Source organism: Lepisma saccharinum, chromosome 3 (genome assembly GCF_977018435.1).
Source record: "Lepisma saccharinum chromosome 3, izLepSacc3.1, whole genome shotgun sequence".
Lineage (NCBI taxonomy): Eukaryota > Metazoa > Arthropoda > Insecta > Zygentoma > Lepismatidae > Lepisma > Lepisma saccharinum.
The window spans coordinates 85,825,219-85,849,235 of NC_139231.1; the positions used below are offsets into that span (position 1 = coordinate 85,825,219).

At 37.6% G+C, this 24,017-nt stretch overlaps 1 protein-coding gene across 1 annotated transcript; it reads right to left on the minus strand.

The window, feature by feature from the left end:
• Positions 1-482: 482 nt before the first annotated feature.
• On the minus strand, positions 483-22,503 carry mRpL40 (mitochondrial ribosomal protein L40). The gene is made up of 5 exons (XM_083118952.1): positions 22,254-22,503; positions 12,266-12,379; positions 11,124-11,294; positions 7,242-7,440; positions 483-802 (listed from the first exon to the last, which is right to left on the minus strand). Exons 1-5 carry the CDS (start codon positions 22,259-22,261, stop codon positions 689-691), a joined length of 606 nt encoding a protein of 201 aa, XP_082975078.1. The 5' UTR covers positions 22,262-22,503; the 3' UTR covers positions 483-688.
• Positions 22,504-24,017: the final 1,514 nt, after the last annotated feature.

A 24,017-nucleotide genomic window follows, 5' to 3' on the forward strand; every position in this document is an offset into this window, starting at 1 on the left:
TGCTGTCATCACAACAGTAAAGCTCATTGTTTTTCAGTTACCTAGCTACTACTCTTTCTCCAGTATGGAAATGGAATTGGCTGCAAACAGATTCAGGAAACAACTTGAAATCTGGATTTCCTCCGATATCTGAATTTTTTCCAAAGTTTGGATTTCCTCGGATATCCAGATGTTTCCCAAAAATCCAGATTTTTTCCGAAATCCGTATTTCCTCCGATATCCAGGTTTTCTCCGAAATCCAGATTTTCCAATTTTACTATCCGGATTCAAGATTTAAAAAAATCCAGATTTGGCCATCCCTAGTTTTAACCTATCTTAAGGTGTTGCTAAGAAGCTTGAGGGTGACCACGGATGAACTGAAAAATATGGACTAAATTGTTGTGACTATTGTAAAGTTTAATGTAATGTTATTGGTCTACTTTGAAGGTAGCTTTCCAATTGAAACTAAAATCTCTGCATCATGCAGTTTATAAAAGCATGTATAACAGCAATTACTATATATTATATAACTTTTATTTACACATTATAGCAATTGTGCTCTGACAATTTGCAAGTGACATAACATATTCTACAAACTGTGTGTGTTGCATGTAACAATGCAGCCAGATTTCACAAAGTTTGGTCCAACACATGTTCAAATCAAAAAGCTTGTTCACTCAACAACTACAGATCACTGCTATAATCAAATTCATTCCCACTTTTTGCTTCTGTCGATGTATTCTCCATCAGGACTATCATAGTCTTTTATTGGAGGAGTTCTCACAGGGCCTCTTGCAGAAAATGGCACAAGTGTAGGATCAATCTATAAAATAGATAAATAAATAGATACTCAAACTGACAGTCGGAAAAATTCTATAAACAATATACTTCACTTTACTTAATTTTTAAAACTAAAAATTATACTTTTTTCTATGGTGGTACTGAAAATCATAATTTTGGAACAGGTTTTTTTTTAAATAATAGAATTATATCGGCTCTTAAAACAGTAGAATTTATTAATGATAGGATAGCATATGCAGTTTTACAGGGTAGGTGGTGTAAAATTATTTTAATAAACATACATGCACCAACAGAAGATAAAGATGATAATACTAAAGATGATTTTTATACAGAGTTAGAACAGGTCTTTGATAAATTTTCTCAGTATGATATGAAAATTCTGTTAGGTGACTGTAATGCACAGATTGGCAAAGAAAAGACATTTAAACCCACGATTGGTAAAGAAAGTCTTCATGAATTAAGTAATGATAATGGTATAAGATTGATTACTTTTGCAACCTCAAAGAATTTAATTGTGAAAAGTACCACTTTTAAACATAAAGATATCCATAAATATATCTGGTCTTCTCCAGATGGTAAAACTCATAATCAGATAGATCATATTCTCATTGATAAGAGAAGGCATACTAGTATAATTGACGTTCGTACACATAGAGGTGCTGACTGTGCCAGTGACCATTATTTAGTAATTGCTAAATTAAGAGAAAGACTCTCAGTGATAAATCATAAGCAACAAAATCTAAAAGTTCTAAAATTTGATACAGGAAAGTTTACTGATGAAAGAATTAAGAAAGATTACCAAATTAAACTGTCAAATAGATTTGATGTTTTGCAGGATTTAAATGATGATGAAAATATAAATGAAACAGACGTAAATAAGAATTGGGAGCACATACGTAATGCAATAGAACCAGCAGCTAAAGAAGGTATAGGATACCATAAACCGAGAAAAAGTAAGCCATGGTTTGATAATGAATGTCATAACCTAATAGAAATAAGAAATCAGGCTAGACTTAGGTGGTTAAATAACTCTGACGATACAACTCTAAACAATTATAATAGAATAAAGCGAGAAGTTAACCGAACGTTTAGAAGTAAAAAATGAGATTACTTGAAAAGCAAAATTAACGAAATTGAAACAAACAGCAAAAATTAAAAATAAAAGAGATTTATATAAAGGTGTAAATGAGTTTAGAAAGGGGTGGCAACCTAAAGTAAACTTGATAAAAGATAAAGACGGTGATTTTTTAGCTGACCCAAGCGATATTCTAAATAGATGGAAGAACTACTTTAATGACCTTTTAAATGTCCATGAAGGAGATAAATCAGAAGTGAATGAAGTACACACAGCAGAACCTTTAGTTCCAGAACCTAACTTGACTGAAGTTAAAGATGCTACTAAAAGGCTAAAGAATAATAAAGCACCTGGCATTGGTTTAATACCAGCTGAGTTAATTAAATATGGTGGAAATTCATTAATATGTCAAATTCATAAATTAATTTGTTTAATATGGAATAAAGGAAATCCCTCAACAGTGGAAAGAATCCATAATGGTTCCTGTGTTTAAAAAAGGTGATAAAATGAACTGCAATAATTACCGTGGAATTTCTCTACTCTCAACAACATACAAAATATTGTCTAACATTCTTTTAACAAGACTAAGACCATATGCTAATGAAATTATAGGTGATTATCAATGTGGATTTAAACGTAACAGATCAACTACAGATCAAATGTTTCACATCAGACAGACACTTGAAAAAAAGTGGGAATATAATCAAAATGTCCATCAGCTATTCATTGATTTAAAAAAAGCATATGATTCGGTCAAAAGAGATAAATTATATAATATATTAGTAGAGTTTGGAATACCTAAGAAGCTTGTTAGGATGATAAAATTATGCACCAGTGAAACAGAAAGTAAAATTCGTGTGGGTATTAATATGTCTGACAAATTTACAATTCATGATGGGTTAAAACAAGGAGATGCATTATCTCCATTGCTCTTTAATTTTGCCTTAGAATATGCTGTAAGGAAGGTAAAAGAAACTAAAGAAGGACTAAAATTAAATGGTGTGACTCAGTTTTTAGCATATGCAGATGATGTAGACTTACTGGGGGATGATGTGAATACAATTAAGAATAATGCTAAAATATTTTTCGAAAATGCTAAAGAGATAGGTTTGGAAGTTAACAAAGAGAAAACTAAATATATGCTTACAGGCCGAAACCAAGTGTTAGGTAATAAACAAAATCTAATTATTGATAACAACTTGTTTGAACCAGTTTCCAAATTCAAATACTTAGGAGTAATATTAACAAATGAAAATTATATTAAAGAGGAAATAAAAAGTAGGCTTAATTCAGGAAATGCATGTTACTTCTCTCTTCATAAACTTTTGTCTTCTCGTTTAATATCTAAGGAACTAAAAGTTAAAATATACAAAACAGTAATTTTGCCTGTAGTATTACATGGATGCGAAACTTGGTCCCTTACATTGAAAGAGGAACATAAATTGAAAGTATTTGAAAATAAGATCCTTAGGAAAATCTTTGGACCTAAAAGGAATGAGGAGACAGGTGAGTGGAGAAGGTTACATAATTTAGAACTACATAATTTGTATTCATGTCCCGATATTATTAGAATAATTAAATCAAGAAGACTTAGGTGAGCAGGCCATGTGGCACGAATGGGAGAGGAAAGAGGAGTTTACAGGATTCTTGTTGGGAAACCTGATGGTAAGAGACCTGTAGGAAGGCCAAGACCAAGATGGAGGGACAATGTTGAGATGGACCTAAGGAAAATCGGTAGGGATGGAAAAGAGTATATAGAACTTGCTCAAGATAGGGAAAGATGGAAGGCCTGTGTTGCTGCAGCCATGAACCTTCGGGTTTAAGAAGGCTAGGGAGTTAGTTAGTTAGTTATATACTTCACTTTTATACAATGCATCCTTATTGCACACCCATCACATCTTAACTCAATACCCACCCGTGAGATTCTAAGCCAAGATTTTTTTTAAACACAGGTTTCTATATTACTGATAGGCAAAGTGGGATTGGACCTACAGTTTAAAATGGAATTCAAAACAATACGTGACTCCACTGGGTATCATACCAGAATCCCTTAATTACAAGGTGACGGTGTTACCACTATGCCATTGGGAGGTTCAGACACTGAATCCAGGATTTGGAATTTTGATTTGAATGGTTAGTGTGAATATCCCTTACAGTTTATAGGTTATGCGTACTCAAAGCTAGGATTGTAGGACTTCTGAAATGCAGATTTTTGAAATAGATAAAAAATAAATTAAAAAGTACACTCAAACACCAATGCCTTGAATGTTTGGATACAAGGTAATAGGCCAAATATTCAATGTGCTCTATCGCTGATTTTGTAAGCATGTAAATATGAAGTCTTGACATGGCTAATTTTGGTTTACATTTGTCAATAAAATTTAGTACAATTGACATTTAACATTGAAAGGCACCAGTTCCTAGTCTCTTTTCTTTTTAGACAAAATCTGTTGACATTTGAAAGGCAAGGCCCCACTTCCTATGCATCAAAGAGCCATTGCAGCGATCAACAAATTAATCCTTACATACTTTAAAGCTCATGTAACAATGAAAAAAACAAACATCGGGAACATTAAATGAATTACAGGGTGTTCCCAAGTCTCACTAAATTACACCACTTCATGGAATATCCATTGACCAAAACACCTTATGTAGCATCCTTTGTTCCACATCGATGTTTAACCTTTTGAGTCCCAAGGCCATTTTCGCATGTAAGCCTCTCTGTCCCGAGCAGATTTTGAGCAAAATGCAGAGTTTCAATTAAATGAGTGTAGATCGGAGACTAATTGCCCTAGAGAGATGAGTGATATAACATTGTATGTGGAATGAACCAGAGATTCAGACTATATGAAATTTATGCAAATTCGGCATATATGTGGTGCTGGGGGGGGGGGGACTCTCAAAGTTCCAAATTTCGGGAAAAAAAATTGGTTCCCTCACCCTCCCCTCAAGAAAAAAGTACATGACAGTGTCGACATGCACATGGAAATGATCACTGACATGTAAGGAACACAAAAAAATTTGCATTATTATCACATGACCAATGTAACTTGAGTTGTACCCCCAGAAGGAATGGTCGGCACGCCACTGATTCAAGCTTCAAAATGCAGCGGTACCTTGAAATGACTTTAGCTCAGAGACTATTTGCCCTGGAGATAAGAACGATATACTGTTGTACGCAGAATGAATCACAGATATATAATTTATGCACATTTGGCATATATATGGAGGGGGAAAGGGGGGAAATCTCCTGAAAATACTTTTTTTTTTAAAAAATGGGGTTTCTCCCCCCCCCCCTCACCCCCGAAAAAAAGGATATGAAAAGTTCAAAATGCACATAGAAATTATCGCTGGCATTTAAGAAACAGAAAAATATTTTCATTTTTGTTATATGACCAATATTACGCAAGTTGTACCCCTGAAACGAAAGGCTGTATGGCACTGTCTCAAGCTTCGGAATTGAGCGAACTGCAGAGTTACATTGAAATGACTATAGCTCAGAAACTAAATGCCCTAGAGATATTAAAGATATACCGTTGTACGCAGAATGAATCACAGATTCAGACGATATATAGTTTATGCACATTCAGCGTATATATGGAGGGGGAAAGGGGGAAACCCCCTCAAAAATACTTTTCTTAAAAAAAATGGTGTTTGAAATTCTATTTTTAGACAATGCAGGGTAACCCCTGTTGCAACTTGTGGACACTTGTGCTAAAAAAACAAAGGTTTCCTTCAGCGCGCTTCGAAATTCCATTCTCACAATGCAGATTCAACAACCAGTCTTCCCCCTCCCCCCACCCCCTGCTTGCGCCCTCACGGAAAACTTTCATTTTGACATCGGATACTGATAAACACGTTTCCTTCGAATGCAGTTAACAGGCGGGAGTGAAAAGCATTGCTTTAGAACAACAAAGCCGGTCTTCCTTTGTCGGCAAAAATTTGACCTTGAAAAGAGATGCAAAAGGGAAGTCCCTTTTCACTTCCATTTTCATGAAGAAAAAAAAAGGTGCAAGAAACATTTCTGTTAAATACATGTGTTAGGAACAATACAAAAAAAAAATCGAAAATCTAGCCAAAAATAGAAAAGTTATAACGTAAAAACTACAACCTTGACACAGCGTCTCGATCAAGATGCTTGGGACCGTGAGGGTTACATTTGGGTATCTCGATCGAGACGCTTGGGACACAAAAGGTTAACACATTGGGGTCTCACGACGGGCATAGCCTGCAGTGCACTTAAAGTCAATGTGGACGAACGACGGGCATAGCCCGTCCTGCGGAATGCAATCGCTTTTCCGATTGAACGACGGGCTATGCTCGTACTTCGTCTCATGCGCGTGTTCATTCAAGCCCCTCTGTTGAAATTCCGACCCCTAGGTGACTCATGTGCTATTTTTATCTCGCACCTGTGACTGTTTGTTGTCGGGTTGATGTACTGTGCATTGTTTAGAATGGCGTCGTTAGATCCAGACTGCATAGAGGATTCCGCCTCAGAGTTTGAAGTTAGCGACGATTTTGATGATGAAGATGAATTTGAAGATTTGGAAGGTAGGTATATTCGTAATAATTATTGTCGACAATACAAACAGTGTTGCAAACTCTAGTATTTTATGAATGAAGTGAGAAGAGGTAATTTGTTTGGGTCTATTCATCTTGCCTCTTGCTTGATTCTCCTAAATGCACTGATGTATTTTTAGTTTTTCCATTTATTATTTTGTATAGTGTATGTAAAATGAAAATTTATTTTATTTATTTAGTTTATTTATTTATTTGTTTAATTTTTACAGATGACGCAGAACCAACTGATACATCGTCTGGTCCTGTCCTGCAGCCACTTTTTCATACTAAAGATAATTACTTGTACTTTGTAATTATTTTTTGTTATGTGCACATAAGAAGTATTCTTATGCAACATTCAAAACAAGTATTGATAGTTTATGTAGTTAATTATTGAAATTTCCAGATTACAAACTTAAAATATATCTATATTAACATTTGTTGCAATGTTGTACTTTTTTCTTCTTCACAAAACATTGCTGAAAAAAATATTAAAAAACGACTGAAAATTAAAATAAAATTTAACAAATTTTTGTTCATTGAAAAGAGGAAGTTTTGTAGATTTAAGAAATATGTGGTAAATAAAAACAAATTAAAAATATTTTTTCTATGATTTTTTGAAAAACAACCAAAAACCGCAGACCAGAGGTAACAATGCTGTATTATGAGGCCAGACCCGAATGTGTTAAGGGTTACATCTCTGAATACAAGGAATTCCTGATCAAAAGACACTCCAAGCTTATATTTACTCTCTATTACAATACCGAAATGTTGTGACATAGTTCCCATTATAAAATTGTTATGTAGGGATTTGGTTCTAACTTACTTGGATTGCTTCAATGTACAATTCCTCAGACTCTTTCCTCAATTCTTCCAATGCCTTCTCCTGAGAAGATATGATACGGTCGATCATCTTAACCTCTGCAAGATGCTGCTTGTAACGATACCCGGACCACTCTTTCTCCAAGAGGATCCTAGCATCTTTCTCGCTTTCTGAAAGTGGAGGCACGCTTCTGGAACGTTGCCTGAAAGCAAAATGAAAGAACATTTTACTAGTCAAGTTTTCACTACATGTAGATAAGTTACACACATGGTGCAGAGTAGAAAACACTGTTAAATTCCTTCAACCTAATGGTGTACAATGGTGGCATCTATCCTCACATATTGACATAATAGGTTATCAAGAAATGAGCAATACAGGAGGATGGAATCCTGTTCCATCAGGCATGTTACGTAGCATTATTTAGATTCAAAGTACAGGATGTTGAAGAAACAACAATACCTATAATACTGTGGTATCAGATAAATTAAAATTCAGCAAAGGAAGTATGATATCTGGAAGTCACCCAGCACCGACATTCGAATGTAACCCACAATCTACATCTGTATTGTAATATTAGTAACAATGGAGAAAGTGTGAATGCAGTCAGGTGAATCTCCAGCAGAAAATGATCCCAGAGGATCAGGACAAGATTCAGTGAAAAGATGTACTTACTCCCATTGAACCAACTGCTATATTAAAATAACAACTATACTAAAGTTGCCACGGTAGCTCAGTCGTTCGGGCATCCAACTACCATGCAAGAGACCCGGGTTCGATCCCCAGCGGGGGAGAACCGCAACTTTTTCAACCTGTTCAATCGGCTCCGGCACCCACCCAACGTCATATAAACTGGGTACCTGGAGGAAACTCTGGGGGGTAAAGACAGCCAGGATCATGGTGCTGATCACATCACCCCCAGCTTGGCCGAGATCAAGAAAGTGTGGGGCCCTAACGCCACACCCCTTATACGCCTTTATGGCATGGTGCAAAGCACAAGGGAGCACTTTACTTTTACTTTCGTTTTACAATACTAAAGCCCTTCCACTCATTCCTTGCGAAATTTTGAGGCATGCTACTTCGTGTGTTTCAACACAGAAATTATGTTGTATGTACGAGGTTTATTTTTTAATTACGGGCAGTTTTGAAATAAAATGAAAACATGCACATGAAGAAATTTAATTACCTCTGTGGCTATCCATATGTACATTCAGCTACTTCTCAACGTAGTTCCCATTGTTGTTGAGACACTTGTTGTAGCGGTAGATGAGCATCAAAGAAATCTGCCGCCAGGTCAGACAGCCAATCCATCACGGCCTGTTTGGCTTCATCGGCGCTGTTGAATTGCTTCCCAACGAGGAAAGTCTTCAAGTGGAGGAATAGGTGATAATCGCTACGGGCGAGATCCAGACTGTATGGAGGGTGGTACATCTGCTCCCAGCCAAATGAGTCAATGAGCGACTGTGTGGCAGCTGCAGTGTGTGGCCGTGCATTGTTGTGCAAAAACATGATACCGGAAGACAGCATTCCACGTTTATTCTGTATTGCTCGGCATAGTTTCTTGAGAGTATTGCAATACATGGCTGCATTAACTGTTTGTCCATTCGGCAGAAACTCAATCAGAAGCACCCCGGAAGACGGTGAGCATGAATTTCTTGGTGGAGGTCGCTTGCTTGAACTTCACCTTTGTGAGGGATGATGTGTGGCGCCATTCCTTGGATTGTTATTTTGTTTCGGGGGTGTAGAGGGACACCAATGACTCGTCCCCAGTGATGATATGGCTCAACAGTTCGTTACCTTCACTTTGGTACAGTGTCAAAAAAGACAATGCACTTGCCATTTGCTTACTCTTGTGTTCCTCTGAGCATTTTGGGCACCCACCGAGCACACAGCTTTCTGAACTTCAAATTCTCCACTAAAATCGTGTACAGTACAGAACGTGAAGCTTGTGGAAACAAATCGGACAGCATTGACACTGTCAAACGGCGGTTGGCTTGTATCACACTCTCAATATCATGCACCAATGAGACCATTATGATTGAGGGGTATCCTGGTCGTGGTTCGTCATGAACATTCGTGCGACCACCTTAAACAGATATACCCACTTACGCACCTTGCCTTCAACAATGACATTCTCACCATACACCTCACGTAACTGGTGATAAATGTCTGCCGCTTTCACATTTTTCACAGTCAAAAACCTGATCACTGATCGTATCTCACACTCAGCGGGATTTTCAATCACCTGCACCACTTTCATTGTCCACCACAACCACACCAAGCATTTCACAACGTACAAATGGCGTCTGTTTACGTGCAAGTCATGCCGGTAACTAACGCGCATGCGCAAAACGCCAAGCAGGCAGTGTTGCCAACCTGAGCACAAAACTGACCCTAATTATAAAATATACCTCGTATATATAAAAAACTACATCTTACTACACTGAGTATTTATAAGCAAATGCATGTTTTTATTGTATTCCAGCTTCTCTTTGTGCATGAATATTAACTGAGACTGACTTCAACAATGATTAACATTCCCTTCTTGTAAAATGTTTAATTATCGGATCTACTTTTTACCTCGGGCATTGAGTAAAATTATACATATTCAAATGTTGCATCAAACCTTCCAAGATTCAGGGGTTAGTAGAGCATGCTCCACAACCAGATTGAACTATAGGTGCAGCATGCATGTCATTTATCAAAATCCATGAGAAAGAAAGGTATTTTTTCTAGTCAAAAGAAAAATCCTCGATTCACACATGATTTGAACACTATTTGCCACGCACAATGATATGGGATGTTATAACATCACTTCATATGTTAACATGGTTCTTCTCTTGACACATGGCTCAACCACATACTATGCCTGTGGAATTAATTTCCCAATCACTGAATTTGTGACAGAATACAAACACCCTCAACTTTACTTAATTGGAATACCTATACTCCTGATTTTCCATCACTAACAACACATCATCAAAAATGCTGTCCTAACGTTATAATGTTAACAAAGTGTTACACGATGCAGTTCAAGGTGCTCTGAGCTACATAGCACCAGAAGTGCTTTGGTGCATGCCACATAGAACCTGGAGACATCACTTGCACCAGTTGTAAATCTATTTGGGATGGGAAATTTTTATAAGGAAATATATTATAACCAGCATTTGCATAGTTTTTATAAAAAGAAAACAATATGTTGAACTACAAACAGGAACTTAGCTAGACTCGGTGGGTTGAGGAATCATGTGATAAAATTGCATCATGGGTTTGAATCCCAGGTAGTCATGGGTATTTATTATTTTTTTCTAACATTAACATAATAATGTATAATTTAATGTGTATGGTTGAGTGGAAGAAAAGGCTTTGTACGGTCTTAACTCCGACATTTAAAACAAGGTGTTAATAAATAAATAAATTCTTCCCATTGTCATGATAAACATATAAACATAACAATATAAATAGATGTAGAAAGTGAAAACAAAGAAACAGGAGCCTGTTGTCTAGAATCATGTAGTTTCTGTTACATGAAAATGTAAAACAACAATAGAACCATTATTTATTTAAGTTGATTTGCAATATTGACAACAGCATGAATGCCTCAACAGAGAAATGGAAATGAATAACAACAACATGACAATACTATATCTAAGAATTCTACTTTGTTAACTCACATAAAAGTTACATTACATGAACTACATAAATTAGAATGACAACATAATAGATAAGTATTACAAAAACTACTCTGGAGACATGCAAGTATCTTTTGAGGATAATGATTTTAGAATATGTTATTTAAAGTTTATGATATTTTTATAAACATCAACAACTATATATACATTGCACAAGTATTACAATCACTTCTGTACTGTGAAAAACAATACTTACTCCTTTTGCTCTATAAGACATAGTGGAATTTCTAGTTCATCAATTGGCTTAAGCTGACGCCTGTTCTTTTCAAGCTTTTTAATCTGCTTTTCCAGTCTTTTCTTTCTCCTGTCTTCTCTTTGTTTTATAATGGCAGGGTCCAACTTTTTCTTCTTTTTCAATGGCTCTGCACTGCAAAAAACATAGTAATGATGTAAAATAATTGAATAATTTCTGACCTAACATGAGAAATTTCACGTATGGTTCCACATTTTAAAGATGGCATTTCTAAACTTTAAAGGCTAAATATGAAATTATATGCAAAGACGTGTTTTCCTATTTCGATACAATTTGGCATATAAATATCAACACTATAAAGTTTTAAGCTGTTTGCAGTGTATCTGAAACTCTAATGAAATATTTTTATCCTTTCTAAAGTATATAATAAAGGTACATAAATTATACATCACATCACAGAATTGTGTAAACTCTCTTTACAAAAAAATTTTGTTTAATTAGAAGTGGGTTCCAAATTCGGAATTATTCCTCTTTGTAGTGTAAATTGTACTGCTTTCTCAGTTAAATTGCAACTGCTATGTGATACCGGGAAAAAGATAGGCCTCCTTAAATGAAAAACATAAGTTTGAAAAGTAAACTGCATTCATTCATCGTATGAGAACGAGAGGAGCGTAACTCCAAAAACATGGTTATCAGTTTTGCTTAAATAAACTCATCTGAAGAGCTCTCTCTATTTGGAGTCAGACTGACATATCACCACTTCTAATAGTTAGCAGTAAGGTGGAGTCATATATCTCCAATTTACTGACTCTTTCTTTAAGAGTCAGACATATTCCTAAAGATACATCATTTCCTCTCTCCTTTTAATTCGATAAATTGGAGTTATGTCCCTCTGGTTCTCATAATGTACTAGAAATAATAAAATGGATAATGTGAACATTTTAAAATATATTTCCATATCTCAATACTTTAAAAAAAATGGCATATGAAATATAAATATTTGTTCTACAAAAACATGAACTACAACCAACAGACCCTTGAAAGTTATGGAAAATGTATAAAATTTATAACTTTGTTGCACAGCCCCACATGAATTTTAGATACAAGAAAAGAGATCATATACAATAGTAATAATACAAACTTACAATAAGCATGGTGTGAATTTCAGCAACAATGGAGATGTATTTGTAGAAATGTTTTTCATGCAACTGGCTATTGCTGAACTTGGTACCACACTCTGTTGGATAATTCGAACCACTCTGAAAATAAGAAAGAAACTAAATGAATACAAAAATCCAAATTTGTACTTGTATTATCCATATTTTATGTCGAATAGTACTTGAACCATGAACCTTTGGTGGCAAGATTGTGAATTGACCTCCAAGCTCCAACGCAGCATGCAAATACAAATGGAACTCTTGCAAAAATTGCCACTGAATTCACAAAACAGAAAATGTGGACATAAGTTGTAAATGAATTCCATTTCTTCTTTGTCTATTAAAGATAATCCCAACAAAATAATGGGGGAGGTGGGGTTAGAATTTGTAAATGTGGTATACACATGAAAACTGAAAAACATTACTAATGTTAACATAAAACATATGGGGAAAGTCACCTAAAACATGCGAGAAGGCACCCTTCTACTAAGAATGGCAAATAAGGAAGGCACTCAAACTTCTTGGAATTGTACAAGTACGAGGCGTATTCGTAAAGTAAGTACCGTTTGCAAATATTGCCGCTGTAGCGATGCAGTAGCGACCGTGGGAGTTCTCGCTGACGTCCTTCATCCATTAGTTAGCCACAGGCACGCGTGGGAGCAGGTCATTCTTTTTCTTCGTAGTTTTCTGAAGGTTTGAAATGATCAAGAAAATCAATCGGCCAGCTAACTGTGAAGTCCGGTCTGTGATTTGTTTTCTCTATACAAGAATGGTTGAGTTCTTGCCTAGAGGACAGACCCTCAACAAAGATGCCTGCTGTGACACATTAATCCAGCTGCGTGGTGCAATTCAAAACAAAAGACGCGGAATGCTTAGCGAAGGCATTGTGTTGCTTCACGACAATGCTCGTCCGCATACGGCCCAACAAACTCAAAATGTCATCACGTCATTCGGCTGGTAACAATTTGTTCATCCGCCAACAGCCCTGACTTGGCACCAAGTGACTACCATCTCTTTCTTCATCTGAGGAAGAAGTTTCTTGCTGGTCAGCGTTTCGACGAGGATGACGACGTTGAAGCAGCAGTGCATGGATGGCTTTCGTCACAGGCGGGAACATTCTATGATGATGGGATACAAAAACTAGTGCCACACTACGAAAAATGCTTTAACAATGGTGGAAACTACGTAGAAAAGTAGTTTAAGGTCTGTAGAATGCAATGAAAATAAAAAAAAGGTACAAAACTATTTTACTTTATTTTTTACACCCTTTCGGTACTTACTTTCCGAATATGCCTCGTAGTAAGGTTTCACATTTGTAGAACATGAATCTGCTGGTTTTAAGTTAGGTTAAGCAATAGCTGTGATGAAATTCATACTGAAAATTATGAAATGTTGCAAGAGTCAGCAGCTGGAAGAGTCTAAAGAATAATTGCACAAAAACTAAGTCAATCAACTTACCTGACCTACTGGCATAAGAATTTTGGGAGGGAAATGATATTATTCAGAATAAAAATGTTGAACCCATGTGAAGAAGAAGAAAGGAGACAAATACTATAATAGCACCAAGATTTCTGAAACCTTGGAAAATATGCGAACTAAAGTCTTCCCCATGACATTAACTAGCGACACTGTTCCCACGCCAGGTTTCAAATGTGGTGGTGGATCTTTAAGGCAATGTAATGAAAACTGTGTAACATCATATAATTTTGCTAGGTAAATTATATTTTCATACAAACACAGACACACACAAACATATCTACAGAATATGTAAAGAAAGCTGCATTAGATGGGGCACAAAGTAAGTGATTATGCTAGTGCAAATTGCATCACTCATCAGTTTCCTACTTATAATAAACAAATAGCCACCATGTATATGGAAGAAAAAAAAATTGCTAGAAGAACACACAAATAATTCATTCTGCCTCTTTAATATATGCATTAAGCCATGTAACCAAATCAAATTATGCTGAAAATGCACAAATAATGAACACATTGGCTATTGAAAGTTGGGTTTCTACAATAATGTATATAACCACCTTGCTACACACAGGAAGTGATCAGGCCAAATTAAAATTAGGTGTCAAAAAACTCAAATAATGCCTGATAAATTCTTCTTAAGTATGCAAACAGAACATGATGTGTGTTTCAGTCACATGTATAAAATAGATGCAATTTATAATATACGGGACGGAAAATGAAATAAAGGTTATGGTTCTGATTGCATATTGATTTTCACTAGTTGTACAGGAGGATGACGAATGTGTTTATTTATTTATTTACTCAGAGTTTCAGATACAGTCTTATTTGGTCATTTTACACTGAAACAACATAAAGTAGAAACAAAAAATAACAAAAGATAAAAACAATAACAAGATGGGATAGATTTACATGTTCTTGGTCAGAAATATACAAAAATTACGTTCTGGAAGGAAAATATTTACATTCAGGGAAAGTTTGTTGTAGATTTCTGGGAGCCTGTAAAACAAGGAGCGTTGTAGAAGGGATAGCCTATTGGTTGGGTTGTGGAAGAGTTGCAGGTTGCACGTTTGCTTTTGGGGTACCCTAAGTGTGAATTTACTGATTAGGAGATCTGTTCTAATTTTGCCATTTATTATCTTGTATGAAAATTTCATGTCAGCTAGATAACAACGAAAGGATGGACTGTGAATATTCAGAGCAGCCATGGTGTCTGATTTGGATACATGTCGAAAGGAAGGTATTCTATGGCGAACAATTGCAAGAAAGAAACTGGCAACAGAATCTGTTCTGGTGAGATTTGTTTTTGAGGCTATTGCCCAAATTGGGGAACAGTATTCAAGGATGGGCGAGATGAAAGATTTAAAGAATAAAGCAAGAGATGGTAGGTTTTGAATTTCGCTAAATCTGTATAGAAGACCGAGAAGGCGCATGGGTTTTTTAGTGGTAGCTATAATATGATAATTAAAAGTGAGTTTTTCATCCATGATAATACCTAGGTCCTTTTAGGTGGAAACGTTTTGGATTGGATTGTTTTCAATAGAATAAGTAGACACCATTTTGTTCTTTTTTAGGGAATAAGTAAGGAAAGAGCATTTCTGAGGCTTTAGTTCTAAATTCCACTTAACAAGTTCTGTGAGAGCATTTTGAAGAATCATCATGTCATGATGCGATGAGATCTCCTTAAAGAGTTTACAGTCATCCGCAAACAAAAGTATATTGATAGGGAGGGAGGACAGGTTTTCAGGGAGGTCATCCATGTACAGAAGGAATAGGAGCGGCCCTAAGACACTCCCCTGAGGAACTCCAGACAAAACGGGAAGAAAGTTAGAAGAGGTACCTGAAAGAATAACACGTTGTTCATGCTCATGGAGGTAGTCCTGGAGTAAAGAGAGAAATTTGCCATGGATGTTAAATCTGGATGATAATTTATGAAGAAGAAATTTATGATTAATTTTGTCAAAGTTGGGAGTTATTATCAATAGCTCTGGCAGCATGCGAAAGTAAGACGGAAATATTTGTTAGGCAAGAGCTGCCTGGAAGAAAACCATGTTGTGCTGTGTTGATATATGGTGACGTATTTTTTTACAAATAATTGATAGAGGCGGTAGAAGTGAGATTGGTCTATAGGATTTTACACATTTTTTATCTCCAGTTTTGTGAATGGGCACAATGTTGGCCCGTTTGAAGTTTTTCGGAAACACACCCTTAGAGAAACATTTGTTGAGTAAGGCAGACAGAGGAAGAGCCAACGAGTCGGCAGTTTCAAGTAGGAATATTGTGGGGATTTCATCTGGACCTAGGGATCGGTGGAGGGGCAATGAAGCGAGAAGGTATTTTACTTCCTCGGGGGATGTTTTGATTGAAGATAGTGTGTGAGAACAGACAGCATTTAAGTGGGGGAGAGGATCGGAAACTGAGGGAGGTGAGAAGTTCTGATGAAAAAAAAATATATTGAAAATTTCGGCTCTTTCTTTTCAATGTTAATGGAAGTAATTTCGAAGTTCAGAGAGACTAACTTGTGCATTTTATACAGGGTGATTCAGAATTCCTATTACACTTGTAGAGGGGACTTAGTAGATCAAGTTTTGATAAGGAACCTATGTCCGGAAACATACCGTTTTGGTACTACACAGATGACAAGATCACATAGTTTCACATCTCCCGCTTCACGGTAGGCAACCCACATTGACGGAGGGCGACGTCTTCAGTCACCTGATGTCATGTGTGCTGCTTCCAACGTCCTCTGTTTCCAATCCAGAGTGCTTCGACCTTCACATCAGTTGCTATTCGGTCATTGTGGAAGACAGTACAGTATGGATGAATACACATTTGCCGAGAACACCAACAGGTTGTTAATTTACAGCAAAGCTGGACGTAATGGTAGAGCTGCGCAACGTCTGTATGCAGAGCATTTTCCGCATTGTGTCACTCCATCACATAAAATTTCTGCCCGATTCGAGCAACGGCTGCGAGAAACAGGTAACTTCAAAGTTAACAGGGCCGACTGTGGTGCTCCACAGACATGCAACACTCTCGACGTTGAAGAGGAGGTCCATCATCAAAGAGTACTCGCACCATTGCATGTCACATGAATGTGTCTCAGAGCAGTGTCTGGCATATTCTTCATGACCAGCAGCTTCACCCGTACCACCCACAGAGGGTACAGGTAATAGGTCTGGCAGATTTTGTACCACGTGTCAATTACTGTGCATGGTTTCTACACCGTTGTGTGGAAGTTCCCAAGTTTCCTCAACTTGTTCCTTTTATGGATGAAGAGCATTTCACCAGGGAAGGTGTTTTCAACAGTCGGAACAGCCACATTTGGGATGATGAAAATTCTCGTCCCATACATTCTCATGGATTTCTGCAATGGTTTGGTATCATCGATGGTCATCTGATTGGGCCGAACCTTCTTCCGGGCCACCTAACAAGTCCGAGGTACTTAATCTTCCTGCAAGAAATATTGGCACCGTTCTTGGACGATATGCCGCTGCACATTCGCCAGCACATGTGGTTCCAACATGATGGCGCACCAGCACAATTTTCCCATGATGTCCGACAACATCTCAATCAAACATATGGGGACAGGTGGATAGGTTGCGGTGGACCAACTTCTTGACCACCACGATCACCGGATCTAACTCCTCTTGACTTTTTCGTATGGGGCTACATGGAATCTTGTTTATGAGACTCCTGTAGTGTCGGAGGAAGACCTGGTTGCACGAGTTCTGGCTGCAATTCAGCACACACTAGGTATTTTTGAGCATGTGTATGCAAACATCCTTCGGAGGTACACTGTTTGCAATGAACTTCAGGGTCGCCACATCGAGCAGCTCTTGTAGTGACGCAGGTAAAGCGGGAGATGTGAAATTATGTGATCTTGTCATTTGTGTAGTACCAAAATGGTGCGTTTCTGGACATGGGTTCCTTATCAAAACTTGATCTACTAAGTCCCCTCTACAAACCCTAGAAGTGTGTAATAGGAATTCTGAATCACCCTGTATATAAATTTGTAAGGAATCATGCTGTCAAAATTAGGTTCGGCAAATGACCATGTTCATAAGTTTGCACAGCCTGCTGCATTCTATTTGCATGAAAATTGTTGGTTGCACATGCAGGAGATGGAAAAGAAAAGGTATGGAAATACTAAGGTAATCAATCCTAGCGATTAAAACCTACTTAAAACATATACATAGTAACACTGGGTGAATTCAGTCATAACGAAACACGCAAATCGAAAGAAAGTAACTGGCCTCGTGAACTTGGTGAAAGTAGTTATTATTAAGACTTTTGGAACGACCTCGACCATGTTTTGTTTGGAATATTTACAAATGGCGGACAGTGGAAGGGCTGTTATATTAACAGCAATAATATGTGAAGCTGCTTTGAAGTTTGCTTTTGAAATAAAACACTCAAATCTGCACCATGATGTATACCTGTACCACTACCACAAATAATATATGAACTGTTCATCATCACCAAGATTTCGACCAAAAAATATTCCTCTTTTTAAATCTTAACAATTGTCATCATTAACTTGAATACTTGTGCAAATTTCAAATAAAGAGGTAACTCTTTCTTTGCACGTGATCACATGTTTATGTTTCAGACGCTTTGCTCTGGCCCAACACCTGCCTGCATGTCCACATTACTACCTACATAAATCATCAGAAATTGTTGTTTATTGCACAAGATGATAGTAATTTTGACAAAATAAGATAAACTATGCTTTCACCAAGAATGTATGTTTTGCCACAAAATTACCTGCTTTGCACTAATCCTTCTACTACTACTACTAGAAAAAAACCTGCAATACTTGCTCCATAATTCCATACATCTTTACAATTACATTGCAATTTCCATGCTTATACATCACATACCTTTCACTCGCACTCTTCATCATAACAGTCAGCACTTTCTGCAATTTGCAGAGGCTTTTGGTCTGTGCTTTTTGGTTCGGCACATGTTTTCCCGTGTTTCTGCAACTAGCAGACAATTAATGTTTTTCTTTTCCAAAATTTAATAGGAGAAAGATGGAGTATTGCAGAATTGCTGATGATTGTTCCAGTAAATTGGATGGAACCTTGGTAAAAGTAATCACCACTGTTTAGAGTTATGAAAAGTGCAATTTATTGCAAAAATGTAAAAAGTACCTTATGCATCTGAACTTCCCATCGACAAGACGTTTATCATTCATAGAAGAAAGAGAAAGTATAGCAGACTAGTGGAAATGATTAAAGTAAAGGTAAAGTACTCCCCTGTGCTTAGCACCATGCCATGAAGGCGTATAGGGGGTGTGGGGGTAACACCCCACACTTTCTTGATCCGGTCATGAGTGGGGGTGATGTGATCAGCCTCACGCTCCTGACCACCTTTACCCCCCAGGGTTTCCCCCAGGTACCCATGTTATTCGACGCTGGGTGAGCGCCGGGGCCGCTTCCATCGTTAGAAAAGTTCCCGGATTTGAACCGGCCGGGGATCGAACCCGGGACCTTGAGCATGGTAGTCAGACGCGTTACCGACTGAGCCACCGCAAATGATTGTGAAAGTAAATTTGAAGTTTTCCGAAAGTAATTCGAACTGTTTGCATTTTCAAAAAGTCATATTTATTGGCAAACAGAAGATGTAAAAGGTACTTTACACAAATATTCCCACTTCCCATAGACACAAGGTTTAAAGGGGTGTTGTGGTTGAAACAAGCACCGACATGATAAGATGTCGAAAGCATTTAGGGAAATTATTGTAATGCTAAAAACAATGGCTTATTCTAAAAATTTGACCTGGTTTACTGCAACAATTTATATTTATTGTATATATGTATTACATATCAAGATGATTTATATAATAGAGTGCTCTCTACGGTCAAGTTGCCCGTGCAGCAGTGGCTAGCATGCTGGGCAGGGAGAGCACTTGGGCATTCTGCCCACATGTTTCAGTTGAACTCGGCACTGGATGCGTCAGTGCTTTAGTATCCAGATAGCAGGTGTCCAGTTTGCACATGTGTATGACGTGTTAAGGTGTTTTAGATTGTTGTTTTTGTTTACGTATTACTGGTGTTTTTCTGCAGACTAATAATGCCATTCTAGGCTATATATATATATATATATACAATTTAAAACACTGAATTTATATATGTACAACTCTTTACGTCATTACGAATTCTTGTAGGAAAGTTAGAATGATTTTTGCAGCAGAATTTCCAGATGTTCCTGTTCAACACAGAGACAGTATTCGAAAACTTGTGAACAAATTTAGTGAAATAGGATCTGTTCTTGATAAGAAGCGAAGGGTGAAACGGCATGTGCTTACTGAGGAGAAACTAGACGACGTTGGAGCAGAATTGGAACATATGTACTCCTCAAAAATCTTTCTGGTGCACTGCACAAGGAAAAAAATATTTCCATGATGTCTGCGTGGTGAGCTACCAAGCGTTAAAACCTGAAACCATACATTACATGCTTTGAAATAAAATATCAGGAGAGAAACTGAAGCAATTTCAGAAAAGTAACTGATGCTTTTTAGTCAAATTTTCCTAAAAAGATGCCGTAAAAATGTGGATGCAGCAGAACAACATTTCGAACACCTTTTGTAACAGGGTCATTGCACGTGGAATAATCCAGAGCAGGTGAAACATGAAACAAAAAATCGCCACCATTTTTAAACAAAGTCAAGTTTTAGAAACATAATGCCCTCTCATAGGTGTTAAAAATGGTCAAGCAACCAGGGCTGGACCATTTGGTATGAACTTCACCCATATGCAGTCTGGACAAAAACTCTGGTCTTAGTACAAATTCTGTGAACTGAAAGTGGATAAATATCATAGTAATGTCTCCCATTTACTCAACATTTCTAACAATATTATGTGTAATCGTATTAGTGGTAATTTGTGTGTTTTAGGGACATGTCAAAAATATAGCTGTATGCCAATAGAAACATTGGTTCATACACCCAATACTGAAACATGTGATATTTTTACGGCAACGATAGTATAAGCCGGAGACCGATTTCTTAAAATTTACAGGAGATAAGACGAGAAAGTACTTACGGAATTGCGTTCTTAAGGACTTTCTGAAGCCAGGGAAATTGTTTTTTCGAATCGTGCAACTTATTTGGCCTGTAAGTAAGGTATTTTTCGTCATTCATGCATCTCCGTTGTACGATAGCTCGTGCCGCCATTACCGTCGACTACTTGAATCAAATGTTCCGTGCGTTCGATCATGTAACCCCCTGTCAGTGTAGCAATCACGTGGTAGTTTTACAAGATGACGTGTGAGCGGTTTTTTTTTTCAATTTAAGGTAAGACTGTAGTTTACGTCCTTTTCCTAAGGAATACGTGTCATATATCGTTGGAAAGATTATTTTATAAGGAATTCAACAACGTAAATCCCAAAGCGAGGAAAAATTTCCTGAAGGAGTGAATCGAGAAAAACCGATGTTGTCCGGATATGCGTAATTGAACGTACTGAGGAATTTTTTAGATGATGAAGCACATATTTAGGGGTGAAATGAGTGCTAATGGTACCTAACCTAACAGGCCTAACCTAACCTCGTAGGCATACCTCGACCCCGTGAATGGATAGTGGGGCTATCGTGAACAGAAAGTGTAAAAAGAAAAAGGTACTTACCCGAAGAGATGCCAGGTGCCGCACCACGATCGTGCACCGCGAACGCAAAGAAGGGGGCGAATTTACAATATAGAGAAAGTCTCCAATTTTGTTAATTTTCGGTATAATAACTAATTTTGACCTCCTAATCACGAATCTGTTGAAAAAAACTGGGGGTCACGTCTGAAAATTTGAAAAAAAAAGCAGATTGAATTTTTTTTATATATAGGTGTAGTTTTACGAACAAAAATGTAATCTCCTGTCATTGTATCCAACCAAGCCGTTATTTTACAAGAAAATGATTTATGATGTATAATTCTAGTACGATCCCTATTTTTTCGATGAATTTAGGGGTGAAATGAGTGCTAATGGAACCTAACCTAACCTCGTGTGAATGGTTCGTGGGGCTACCCGTGGATGGTTTTTGGGGCTAACGTCAATCGTTTGTGGGGGCTACTCGTGGATGGTTTTTGGGGCTAACGTCAATGGTTTGTGGAGCTACCCGTGGATGGTTTTTGGCGCTAATGAACAATTTTTCATCAAAATGTACAATTTCCAGACGTGACCCTCGGTTTTTTACAACAGATTCGTGATTAGGAGGCCAAAATTAGTTAGTATACCGAAAATTAACGAAATTGGAGACTTTCTCTATATTGTAAATTCTTACGGTTTATCCTGTTCGGGCGATATCGCATATTTACCAAAATATCTTTACAGCGGAGGTACATAGTAAATACTGTTCTGTCCGCGAAGAACAAAGGTATATTTTTTTAAAATTCGTTGCAAATTAATTCGCCTAAAAGTAAAATTAAGACGTACCAACTAAGAAATAGATACAAATGAAAATGAATATTGTTACGCAAGGAATTATGCGAATTTCACTCAGTACTCACCTGAACATTTTCCACACCTAGTCAATACGCGTATTTCAGCTGTGTACTTTTTGCTACTTGAATGTAATGACCTTAAAAATATTAATAACCACCATATAATAAATTTTGGACTCCTTCTTATCCAGCAATTAATTAGTACCACAAACACAACAGATTTGAATAAGACAAAAGTTTTTAACAATCATTCATTCATGCTGTATAAAAATTGTGAATTGCCTCAGTTTGTTCAAGAACGAACCCTGTAGCCAGAGGGGGGCCACTCCGCAACTTGCTTGCTTGCTTTTGCTGGCTTTCTTTATCGTGGCTCACACCGCCTATCCTTTGCGGTTTCTAGCCATCGGGACTGTTTTATTTGATCCGACTTCTTCTTGTCTCCTTGTAGTATGTCTATGTTCAGTCGTTATTCCTTATGGCACATGCACAATACACTTTCACTTTCACTCGTGATTTTCACTATGGGAGGGTATCCTGTTGGGTATGTTACACTGTGATCTTCCTTATTGTTTTTGTTTACATTGAGATGCTGTGTTTTCGTGCGAAGCTATAGAGCGTCCCTGAGAAAGGTTCCAATAAACGTTCTCGCGAAGAATTGGACGATACTCACCCCGATAAAATCTCCCGAAGTGATACACTTAATGTGTCCCCCCAGATTCCACCTACATATTGGTATGGTACGGATATTCCGGGTCCATATATAGTCCTATTTGACGGTATAGACAATAACGAGAAATTTCTTGCCATTGGAAGTGTTGGTAACTATCTCCGTAAGAAAGAAGTCCGAGTACAATTAGTGGAACAATGTGGTCGTAATCGCGTTCGGGTGACTTTCCCCACCGCTAAAGCTGCTAATGAGTTTCTCACGCGTAGTGCAATGCATCAAGATATGGGAGTCAAAACGAGAATTCCATTATCGTTAATTCAACGGGAAGGACTCATATTCGGCATAGCTCATGACGTGTCTGAACAGGACGTTCTCGATGGTTTCGAGAGTCCTATTCCTGCCCTTTTGGCCAAGCGCATGAACAAAAAACTGTGGAAAGAGGATGGATCTTTCCAGTTAGTTCCCACTAAACTCTTTTGCATCACATTTCGCGGTAATATTTTGCCGGAGAAAGTTCTCATTAACAGTGAAATATTCGAGGTTCGACCGCGTATACGCTCCGTCCAGCAATGCTCCAAATGTTTCCGATACGTCCACTTAAATTTAGTTTGTAAATCAAAACCCAAGTGTGCCAAGTGTGGATTGGACTCCCACCCAGAGGACTGTGAAAGTACTTTGTGTTGCATCAATTGCAAGTTACCACATTCAGCCTTAGACCGTAACTGTGCAAGCTGGCGGTTGGAAACAGCTGTCCAAACCAGCATGGCTGAAAACAATATCTCATATCGGGAGGCGAAACTCAAGCTGCAAGGCATCTTCCTCCCCACTCCCACTCGCGATGATGTTTATCGACCCCGAGTGACGAAAGAGGCATTCCCTAACTTGCAGACTTCCCGCACAAAACCTTTCTTTACTAATCACAATTGGCACTCCTCAAACAGGACATATGCCAATATATTTTCCCCGCTACGTAATCAACCTGACAGAGACTTTCCTGAAAATAAGGATCCTCAAACATCAATTGATTCTTCTCGCTTTAAGGTGCCATCCTTTAAGACCACTTCTCAACCAAGAAACACTAAGAAATCCAAAATCCGCCCTTCCCCGAGGAAAGAAATACATCGCCGCCCGCGATGGGAAGACGATGACGTCGCAATAGAGTC

Coding starts and splice junctions, on each gene's coding strand:
- mRpL40 (XM_083118952.1), bottom strand. Junction 7,441..11,123: donor TGTCTTATAGAGCAAAAGGA/GTAAGTATTGTT, acceptor TTTTGCTTTCAG/GCAACGTTCCAGAAGCGTGC. Junction 803..7,241: donor TGTACATTGAAGCAATCCAA/GTAAGTTAGAAC, acceptor TCTATTTTATAG/ATTGATCCTACACTTGTGCC.